Below are 10,877 nucleotides of genomic sequence, written 5' to 3'. Positions count from 1 at the left end.
AAAGGAATTACACTAATGGAGGTAAATTTGACTTCATTGAGTGAACAGTGGATACAGCAGCATAAGAGATAACGGTGAGGGTGATACGGAGCGGTGTCGGGGTTTGCAAATGACTTATATTAATGGACACTTTGCGAGTGGAGCATCCTACGTGCTGACGATCGACACCCATTCCCAAATCTTCTCGCCTGGCCGTATCCCCCGGTGATGTCATCTACGTGCACAGCGTGTCATCCGGCTTCACAATTACATTTACTGCTCACTCTGGTCTTCGCTTCCTTTGTTTGAGAGCATAGTGCCGAAAATGCAATATCGTGACCATGTGCACTACTGTTCAAAAGTTTGGGGTCACTCCTGGGTTCCAATGGCCCTTTATCACTCCCATCACTCCTGTGTGCCAATGGCCCTTTATCACTCCCATCACTCCCGTGTTCCAATGGCCCTTTATCACTCCCATCACTCCTGTGTTCCAATGGCCCTTTATCACTCCCATCACTCCCGTGTTCCAATGGCCCTTTATCACTCCCATCACTCCTGTGTTCCAATGGCCCTTTATCACTCCCATCACTCCCGTGTTCCAATGGCCCTTTATCACTCCCATCACTCCTGTGTTCCAATGGCCCTTTATCACTCCCATCACTCCCGTGTTCCAATGGCCCTTTATCACTCCCATCACTCCTGGTTTCCAATGGCCCTTTATCACTCCCATCACTCCTGGTTTCCAATGGCCCTTTATCACTTTATTTTGCCATCATGTTACAGACAGAAATTTCCTTGTTTTCCATGAAAGCAGCTGGGTGACCCCAAACTTTTGAATGGTGTGTTGCCTTAACCAATGACAAGAAGAACCCAATCTGGACCCAAACATGCAGACTGTGGTTGGCGGCGGTCCTTCTGAGGTGATCGATCCCACATGGAACCAGTTTTAATTTAGAACCACTAAATTCAGATGTTCTGACTCCATCCTTCTTAAATTGTAATTCTTAGTAAATTGTTAATAAGATATTAAAAAATTTAAAAAAAAAAAAACAGTCACTTTTCTCTAAACGTATAAAACATCCAATGACGATACCGGGAATTCACAAAATACTCTCTCAGCGAGATGATCTGCAACAAACGTATTATTAAGAAGAAAACAGACATTCCGACTGAAGATTTGAAATAAATTACTTTAACGATGAGGAATCTGACCGTATTTACAGGGGGTCCGGGGGGTTTGGCACAGATAAAAAATATTTAAAACATGACAGTCGCCCTCCCCAAGAAAACATACAAACTCTGATCGCTTCACACAAAGATCCAGCAGTATCCCAAAATACACCCACCCTCCTCGCATTCACTACCTTTCCTTTCCACCCCCTCTATCCTTCGAAGATGCTTGCTGGGAAATTAAAGACTCCGTGCCACTAGCTCATGGGAAATAGGAGGCTGGGTGAGTCCAGTTCTATCGCGGCTTTTCCCGTTTGCCCCTTTAGTCCATAGGTAAAAATGTAAGGAAGTTTTACTTTACTGAGAAGGTGGTAGATAAGTGAAGCAGCCTCCCAGCAGAGGTGGTAGAGGCTAATATAGCAAGGGAATTTAAACATGCATATGGCGTGAAAGACGAGACCAAGGACTGGTTAAGGTTTTGAGTCTTTACAGCAGGACTAGACGGGCCGAATGGGGCCGATCTGCTGGCAGATGTTTCTCGAAAGGATAGTGGTGGCTGAAAAAGGGTAAGTGGGAAAGAAGGGTGAAAGAGAGGAGGGAACGGGACCGTAGATTTGCATGTAGAGGGGGCAACCAGCGGGGGTTCACAGGAAAACAGCGGAGATGTGAGCTAGCCGTATGGACACTACACGTTTCAGCTTTAACTAGCCCAGAGATCATCGACAACACAGCATGGAGATACGGGTGAGATGCGCCTTCCATCCGAGATGGTAAAGGCAGGTGTTTACTAGTCCATTGAATAATGGAGGCTGCTGACCCCGCCGACAAGATGACAAATGAAAAGGAATGATGCACTGATGGCGTGGGGGATGGGCAGAAGACACGGGAACCTTGGTACCCAAGTAGTCCTATCATGCAGTCTATCAAACGCACCTCAACTTACGTATCCTCAAACTGCGCTGCTTTATAACTCCCCGCCACCTCAATTACAATAATTAAAAAAACGAACGCCCGCCGAAAAGTCCGTAAAAGTCTTTTTTGTTTTTTTGTTTTGTTTTGTTTTTCTATCCAAATCTTGTGGCTTTTTTTTCCTGAAATGCATGGGCTAAATTTCAACCCCCCCACCACTGACTGATCCAGCAGATAGATGTCTTCCCGGGTGAAACGGACCCTTCTCTCCGAAGGACAGTCCCCGTTGTTCTTACGCGTGAGCACTAGGTGGCGCCGACGCGCACCCCGGAACCGGACCAGGAAGGGCACCGTCCGTACAGTGGGTCGGTGGGATGTAGGCACGCAGGTCACCGCCTGGCTGGGTCTTCCCAGATCCAAAGATGATGCTAGGAAGTCCATGTAGGGGAGGAGAAGAGGCTTTCCACCTGAGCGCAGGGAGGTGGGGAACTGTAGTGCATGTAGTACTCATGGGGAGGTAGGTAGAAGTTCAGGTTGTATAGTGTTAATATAGTGTCACATACCGCGGGATGCGGTTTCTACTGCGTCGGGCGCATGTCTGCATAGGCTCGATGAAATGGTGGCAAGCAGCGGGGGGCACCGTACGGCTCCGGGGTGCGAGACAATGTCGGGTTTCCGTTAATCCATCGGCATTTTCACTGTCACAGTGTTTTTTGGGGGTTAACACACGATATCAGGGCGTACAAAGGACCCCCCCCAGCTCCCTGCATCTCCTCCCCACTCTTCCTCGGTATGTGCTATACTCTGACGGCCGAAGCCGCTCCGGATGTTAACGGCACCCGCGAGCCGCAGTCATAGTCCAAATCCACCACGGTGTGAGCCCCGGTTATGCAGCCTCTCGAGGAACCCGTCTGTTGGTCCCGGAAACTCTGGATGTAACTCTGAGGACACACAAAGACAAAGATGTTTGGAACGGAGGACACGACGAAAGCTCTGTCACAGGAAACGCATCACAACGCGAGGTTCCCATCTCATCCGACCTAATGGTCCATCCAATGGAGTTCACCTGAGACCTCATGGTGTTCTATCAAGAACCTTTCTACGTATAATCAGCATTCTAGAATCACGTTAGTAAATCCTAATTCCAGCGGCTATTAGGAGCATATTCACTAAATATGAAATGAACCGAAGTTCATCTTTTTTGTCTAAGAAAATGTATAAAACCCGATAAGTAAAGTAAGACAGAGTTGAGCGTTCTCCTCGAGGTTGAGGAATAAGGTCTAAGGACAGAAACTTAGTTGAGGGTTGGTAAAAATGCTACTACTACCTTTTCACCCCCTATAGCAACTGTGCCATCTCTGCGCACCCCGCACTTACAGGGGAGATCACATCCCCGTCGAAGCGCCGGATGGGGGTGGGCTTCCTGCGGAAGGCCGGCTCGGGTGGGTGAGGGGTCTTATGCTGCGGGTTGGGATGGTGGTGATGAGGTCTCTTCTTCCTCTTCTTCTTCTCCTTGCGCTCCTCCCGCTGCTTTATCTTCATGAGCTGGACCCGGCGCTGCTGCCGGCTGATGATAACTAGAAGGGAAGGCGTTTGGATTAGTGAAAGGTGTCTGGATTTAGCAGTTATATCCCGTGCGATGGCTGACTGTCTGATATTGGGATGTCTAAGCTGGATTTTTGATTCATTTAATGTGATTTTAATGGACAAAATGTGCTTTTCTTTAAAAAAAAAGGAAATTCCTAAGTGATCTCAAACTTTTGAACAGTGCTGTATGAGTTCTCACTCCTGGACTCATTATTATACTTCCCCTGAGAAACACTAGAATGGCTCAGTCTTAATCACCCAGCTGACCACCCTCCCAGTAAAGTAAAACCTCCCAGTAAAGTAACCCCCCCCCCTCGGCCATTTACACCAAGTTGTAAAAAAATGACCTTTAGACTCCATTGACTGTTCGATTCGGTGCTTTCAGGAGGAAAAAGGGGAGAGCAGCAGCTCTGGCGGAAACAAAACATGGACATCTGTGGGATTCCTGATCACCGCGTTCAAAGGAAACGGAGCCGGCACTTAACCCGTCGGTACCGCGGGACGCCTCCGTACGTTCTAAAGCACGGAGCACAATAGATACTTTTCCTTTCCCATTAAAGATTCAATTTAAAGGAACAGATAAATGCCGCCTTTGTTCCCAGGTGAATGAGCGGATGTATGAATGTGTCACCTAATTCCTACACAGCCGGGCCGACCCGCTGAGAGCTTTAAAGCGACACATTCATTCGCTTAAAGAGCGCGTCATTATCTGGGAACAAAGACCCTATTCTTATGTTCTGTTCCTTTAAACTGGGAAAAAAATAACATTTAAAGACCAATTTAAAGCAAGAAGTGTGAGCAAAGCGGTATATGCCTTCCTGGGAACTCTCAGAGGTTTTGCCCCAGTATCAGGGTGAAGGGGCAGATTCTCCGGGTCACACAGTCTGGATCTAACTCCCTCTTATTCTCCCCCCTCTGTGATCATATATAAGACTCCCAGTTGGTGCTTTTGCTCACAGTAGGTTGGGCCACAACGAGCCCTCCCAATGAGGGACACTTGGGAGGTATTATAGATTTCCTATGGAAATGTATGCTGAGGGATAACTCCTATTAATCAATAATGCAAAAAATTATATCTTTTATATATTTTAGCCAGATGGCCACATCTGAGACTTGGGCTGCCTGTTAGCTGGCGACGGCTTTCAAAATTATTGTGTTTTTTACCCCAGTTGTAGATTTTGCCCCATAATATGTTTTCAGGCATCTAATTCAGGAGGTCCCATAACACTTCCAGGCCTGGGGCCGTTCAGATGCTAGGCAGAGGACACTGCATTTGGTTGATGCTTTTTACTTCTACTTTACTCAACTTTCTTATCATTGGGGTATTTAGAGATGTAGTTTTTTGGGTCTGTGTTTAGCTCTCACATTGCTTAGCGTGCTAATACCAAAAAGTCCCTTCCGCTTGGATCCTGACCACAACTTGACCCCTCCGGCCTACGGAGTCGCATCGTGACGTTTTCATAAACCTTACGGACGATCCGGTTTTAGTTCATTCACAATAAAGAATCTATGACAGCATTCAGGCAATAAGACCAGAGCTCCAACCAGGGGCCCGATCCAACTCTACCGGTGACCTCCGGCGTTCCTAAACCTACAATAACTCACACTGAGCTAGGCCGGAGGTCAGGAGATACGAAGCTCCAGTTTAGGAGGACATGTCTCCTCTCCGTGTTCCTTCCTTAGAACCTCAAGGTTGTGATCTCAGGTTTCTATTGGCTGGACGAAGTCAAAATGACCAAGAGGAACCTCCTCGTCCACCATGAAGAACTGGTCTTCAAAAAAAATGATAACATTGTAACACAAATGGTTACGTTACGAAGCATTAATATCCTACGTAAGACCCCCAACTCGATAAGAACGTTCCTGCGTGGAAATGTCATACGTGCGGTGCTACTTTTATCTGTAGGTTAATTGCTTGAGATCAATAGAACCAGGGACGTCTCAATGGGAAAGGACTTAGTTGTCTCTAATTGTTTGGGTTGGAAATTTTATAACTTGTAACCTGAGCTACTTCTGGACTTTCTGTAGGGATACAAATAGAATTCCGCCCAAAGTTTTATGTTACAATTCAGTGATTTTCTCTTATATTCTCCATCTTCTTACACAAGACCTCGTTTTGACCGTATTTCCGCAGACTTACCTTCTGTATGCGAGTAGCCCTCAGCGGTGACCTTCCACTGTACGAGAACTCCCAGTATGCTGAGTACCGGCCAGATCCCGAGGATGACCCAGCTGTACCAGCAGACGGCTTGCGGAGGGGCCACCTTCATGCGCTGGTACACGTACTGCACCAGGAGAAAGAGTTCGATGAAGTAGTCAACCGTCACCGTCATGATGGCGCTGCCAAAGACGGCGGTGGAGAGCGTGGTGAAAAAACGCTGCCACTGCAGGGTCAGGACGGCAAAGAGCATCCCGATGCCTAGTAGAAGGGCCACCGGTACCCAGACGGTGCGGGGGTGATAAAACTGCTCCATGACGATCAGGGTGGCAATGGCAAGAAGCAACCCCAACAACAAGCCCACCATGAAGAGTCCCACGCTCCGCACCAGCATGGTGACGAGCCCGCACAGGACCCCGATGCTCAGTCCGATGCCGACGCTGGCTTCCACGCTCAGCTGGGTGTCCAGGACACGTTCTTTGTAACACAACATGAAGATGACCACCGAGCCGAACATCAGGCCCGTCAGGAACATGACTGCCTTAAAGCAGCGGTAACCTATTTGGGGAAGAAAAATTAATCACGTATAGTTTTACCGGGCGATGGGGCTCGTGGGTAAACTTATCAGGCCGGCACTCACCAAAAAAGCAGTAGATGATCCCAAAGAGGCAGCACATGGCGCAGACCACCGACGGGACCACCTGGTACCTCCTCTCTATCTCCTGCTCGCATGGCGGAGGCCAGTCCTGCCCCGGGTCTGGGGGTAGCAGCTGGAAGCGTAGCGTTTGCATAGTGGTGGTCATGTTTCCCCCGGGGGGGGGGCCTTGCCTGGATCCTCCACGCGCCGTCACCCTTCCACAACCGTTTTAACGATCCAGCCCCATGCGGAGTCTGTTATCAGCAATCCAGCCTGGGTTTAAAAACATGTGTGGAGGAACCGATTACACGCGTGATTAATTTAACCCGTGCACCACATACACTACGCGGGAGTACCTCACCTAGAACACGTCTGTTCAATGCGTGTCCCTAACATTCTATGACACAATTAGATTCGTAATCATGACGTTCTCTTTGTACCCCCCCCCCATACATTCCCCTTCCAGATTTTATTCTCATTGACCTCCGGTCTCTCTCATGCACGGTTACAGCTCATTAGTTGGAATGTAAGGAAGTTTTACTTTACTGAGAGGGTAGTAGATAAGTGGAACAGCCTCCCAGCAGAAGTGGTAGAGGGTAATACAGTGAGGGTATTAAACACGCATGGGATAGGGATACGGCTCCTGAATCTAAGACGAGACCAACGACTGATTAAGATTTGATTCTTTACAGCAGGAGAAACGGGCGACTGACGGGGGCCGGATGGGGCCGATCTGCCGGCAGATTCTATGTTCCTATTCCTCCCCGTCTGTGCCTTGCCGGGGATTACTGATTAACGCTGCGATGAGACCCAGTAGGGGCAGAGCCTGTAAGTCACAGCTGCGACCGGCTCCCGGGAGAGTTCAACCCGGAACAAGCAGCATAAACCCGAATAATCTCAGCGTGTAACAACCAACTCTCCCAAATAATATGACCATTCCCTCACCGTGTACACATTTCAAGGCCCCATCGACCACACCATCTAATATAAACATCTAGATTGTAAGCTCATGAGCAGAGCCCCCAGAAGCCCAACGGTCTTGCCAGGAACTCCCCAACTCCGGCGGTATCTGCCCGTGTCAATGTTTATACGTCATACACGTTACCATTCAAAAGTTTGGGGTCACTTAGTAATTTCCATGTTTTTGAAAGAAAAGCTAATTTTGTCCATTTAAATAACATGAAAGGGATCAGAAATGGCTCTTTAACACTCCCATCACTCCTGTGTCCCAATGGCCCTTTATCACTCCCATCACTCCTGTGTTCCAATGGCCCTTTATCACTCCCATCACTCCTGTGTTCCAATGGCCTTTTATCACTCCCATCACTCCTGTGTTGAAATGGCCCTTTATCACTCCCATCACTCCTGTGTTCCAATGGCCCTTTATCACTCCCATCACTCCTGTGTTCCAATGGCCCTTTATCACTCCCATCACTCATGTGTTTCAATGGCACGTTGTATTCGCTGATCCAAGTTTAAGTTTAAAAGGCCAATTGATGGTTAGAAAACCCTTTTGTAAATTTCCTTGATTTCCATGAAAACAGCTGCGTGATCCCAAACTTTTGAACCATAGTGCATTTGTCAGCCATCCCATATTAAAATTCAAACCATTAAAACCAGGGAATGGCTGTGGAAACCCAAGACGGTTGGTATGTATACCCTGACTTGTATGTCTATACCGAAACATTCAGCTCCACAGACCACGCATCCTATCTGGGCAGGCTAAGTGTGATGGGAGTTGCAGGAGACTGCTTCTATATCCACGGAAGCCAAAATCTGTCAGCCGTGGCCGCACTACAACTCCCAACACCATAGTCCAGCCGAGATGTAATGGGAGTTGTAATCCAACATTAGCTGAATCCTTTAACCAATAACATCATATTTTAACCATAAAAATGAGTTACATTGTAATGTTTGGGTCCTTATGAGACATTGGTGGGTCTGGGTGATCTGTGAGACCCCCAACCTTCGTGTCGGAAGCCCACCCTTATTGTGAGCTCTGAATAGGCCTGTCTTTGTGTCTCTGGGATGTTCGGTTCATTTTTCATTCTCAGAAACACAAACAAGCCAGGGGTATTTACACCCACGGGGCAAATCCAACCACCCCTGGGCCCCTGTATCTGGCAGGCAGAGCCCCCAGCATCTACCCCCCAAACCAGCCTTTGACAGTTAATTAAAGGATGGGGGTGCTTTTAACCCCCTGGCTTCCAGAGCGAGGCCCAGCTGGCCAGTGTTTGTGGGATTGGTATAATACCCCATGCTGGGGTGACTGGGGCACAGAGGGGGCATGTGGAGGGGGGGTACCTGGGTGTCTCTGCTCCTGGGTGGGGTGAGTCACAGGAGATGTCCTTTAATCCGGATCATGGTGTCACCGAATGGTACCAGGCTGCGGGGTCTGTCAGTCTCAGGCTCGGTCTCCAGCACTCTCCGGGGGTCTCTCGGATGTCTCTTATTATCGCAGTCTAGCAAGCCATGGCAACGAGCGGGACTCTCTCCCTGCCATTTCCCTGCACTCTCTCATCTCCCCTCACCGATGACCCCACTGCCCCCCCACTCACACCCCACCTCCTTTGTCTTCCTCCCACTGTCTCTGTTGCCCTCCTCCCTCACTCCCCTCTTCCCTTTGTCCCCATCTCCCTCTGTTGTGCTCTCTCCTTACTTCTCCCTCTGCAGTTGGGGGTCTTTGTGAGAAGAGACCTCCCCCTTCTCTCCCCACCCACCACTATCCCCCCTCTCACACTCAGCCTTCCCTCTGTCTGCTGCCTCCTTTCACCACTCCTGATTTTGCACTTTCTTTAGCCTTTTTCCTCCAGCTGCCCCTGGTTATATACCCCTTAACCCCCCCACACACACACTGCCTCTTACCCCACTATTTCTCTCCTTCCCTCCCTCTCAGTATGACCCAGTCCTCCCATTCTGATCACCACTCATCTTACCCCACCGCCCCCTCCTCTTTAGTTTGTCCCTCTATGCCTGGCTATTTATTGCTGCCCCTCTTATTCCTATTTGTGTCCCTGTCTCCTCTTTCCCTCCTCCCGCCTCTCCTCCCTCTCCTCCCTCTCCCCTCCTGATGGTGCTGGACAGCTCCTAGACTAGGAGCAGCAGGCGGAACAAACCAACCGGTGACAGCAGCAGGGGGAGGGAAATCACTAAGAATAACAGCAGAGTTGGGCTGTACCATTGCGCATCCCAGTGTCAAATGCATAAGGGATATGCAGAGCAGGTCCAGCCCCCCCAAAAAAGGCAAATTTACCCCCAAAATGCCCAAATCCTGGGGTAACACAAATCGGGGACCCTTTACTGAAATCCTCCCTCCGCATTCAGCCCCTAAATGCAAAGTCTGAATCATGGTTATCGCCGAACGCCCACAGATGTGTATTTATAAACCGGACAGAGTGGGTGTGTTTTAACAAAAATACTGATTTTTAATGAATGTGCCACGTACGCCCCCCCCCACGTATGTTCCTTAAACATAGCATGCGGTGACACACAGCGCCGCCATCATGGGGGGGTACAACCAGTAACTGTGTTTGGGGCCTGGGCACTCAGGGGGGCTCTGGCCTCCTTGATCCATCGCGGGCCCCATCATTGGCCCTTGGTACGCAGGACTGGGCCCTTGCAGCCCACTACCTGTCTCTAGGCCATGGCAGGTTTTGAGGCCTGGTGGCCCGCTTCCAGTATTTGTGGCCCCGGTTGCCCCTTTCGGGACTTTGGGGCATGATGGGCCATTGAGAGTGTGGTGTTGGGGCAATGGGAGGGGGCAATGGGTGGGAAGGGACAGGGTGGCCCCAAGATTTCTGGGGGCGCATTATAAATACTTGGCACTTGGTTTACTACAGTGCTGACGAAGGGACCATTGCAATGCATGCTGGGACAGAAGAGCTATCAGCACAAACAACATATAAAAAAAAAATCATGTAACTATGGAAACCCCCAGAGTGTAAGCGATTAACCCTTAATGGATGGCTCATTAGTAGGTGAACAAATATCGGGGCTTTTAGGGCTGTAGAACCCCGTGATACTCTCATACCGGCAAACATTCCGAGCTCCTTAAAAATTAGAGGAAAAAATAAAAAGGTTTGGGGTCAGCAGAGGGACTATTTCCTCCAAACAAGAACAGTTGGTAGCTATGTTTGGGTATAATGCATGACTCAAGGCTTTTGATTGAAAAACAATGAATTGTCCCTTATCTTGTTTCCGAGATGAAACGACGCGGCGAGCGACTGGATTTGGTTTCACGTTCTATCAAATTATATCAAATTATATCAAATGCTGTCAAATGGACTCGGAGTGACTTGCGATGCAGGGATTTCTTGTGCATGCGCGACACTATATGTGCCCTAGAAGTCTTTTCATTTAAAGGGGAACTGTCACATCGATACATTCTATTTATTAAATAGAAAGAATCTTTACTCTTTGGACCCCCAGTATCTTTTG

The 10,877-nt window shown here is 48.8% G+C and overlaps 1 protein-coding gene and 1 long non-coding RNA gene across 2 annotated transcripts; both read right to left on the bottom strand.

The window, feature by feature from the left end:
* Positions 1–16: 16 nt before the first annotated feature.
* Positions 17–7,591, bottom strand: LOC128501438 (uncharacterized). Its single transcript, XR_008355039.1, has 2 exons — positions 7,546–7,591; positions 17–180 (listed from the first exon to the last, which is right to left on the bottom strand). It is a non-coding gene; the product is annotated as an uncharacterized LOC128501438 (long non-coding RNA).
* TMEM198 (transmembrane protein 198) lies at positions 1,776–9,085 on the bottom strand. The gene is made up of 5 exons (XM_053470899.1): positions 8,745–9,085; positions 6,444–6,713; positions 5,786–6,361; positions 3,436–3,635; positions 1,776–2,999 (listed from the first exon to the last, which is right to left on the bottom strand). Exons 2-5 carry the CDS (start codon positions 6,604–6,606, stop codon positions 2,856–2,858), a joined length of 1,083 nt encoding a protein of 360 aa, XP_053326874.1. The 5' UTR covers positions 6,607–6,713; positions 8,745–9,085; the 3' UTR covers positions 1,776–2,855.
* Between the last annotated feature and the right edge of the window lie 1,792 nt (positions 9,086–10,877).

The sequence above is a fragment of the Spea bombifrons genome, chromosome 7, assembly GCF_027358695.1.
Source record: "Spea bombifrons isolate aSpeBom1 chromosome 7, aSpeBom1.2.pri, whole genome shotgun sequence".
In the NCBI taxonomy this organism is placed as follows: domain Eukaryota; kingdom Metazoa; phylum Chordata; class Amphibia; order Anura; family Pelobatidae; genus Spea; species Spea bombifrons.
This window is presented reverse-complemented; position numbering and strand designations above follow the sequence as displayed.

Bases quoted from the DNA above. Each gene is read 5' to 3' on its own strand.
- TMEM198 (XM_053470899.1), bottom strand. From the start codon at position 6,606: ATGACCACCACTATGCAAACGCTACGCTTCCAGCTGCTACCCCCAGAC. The intron at 6,362-6,443 runs GTGAGTGCCGGC...TTCCCCAAATAG, and splicing joins GATCATCTACTGCTTTTTTG to GTTACCGCTGCTTTAAGGCA. The intron at 3,000-3,435 runs GTAAGTGCGGGG...GTGTGTCCTCAG, and splicing joins ACGGGGATGTGATCTCCCCT to AGTTACATCCAGAGTTTCCG.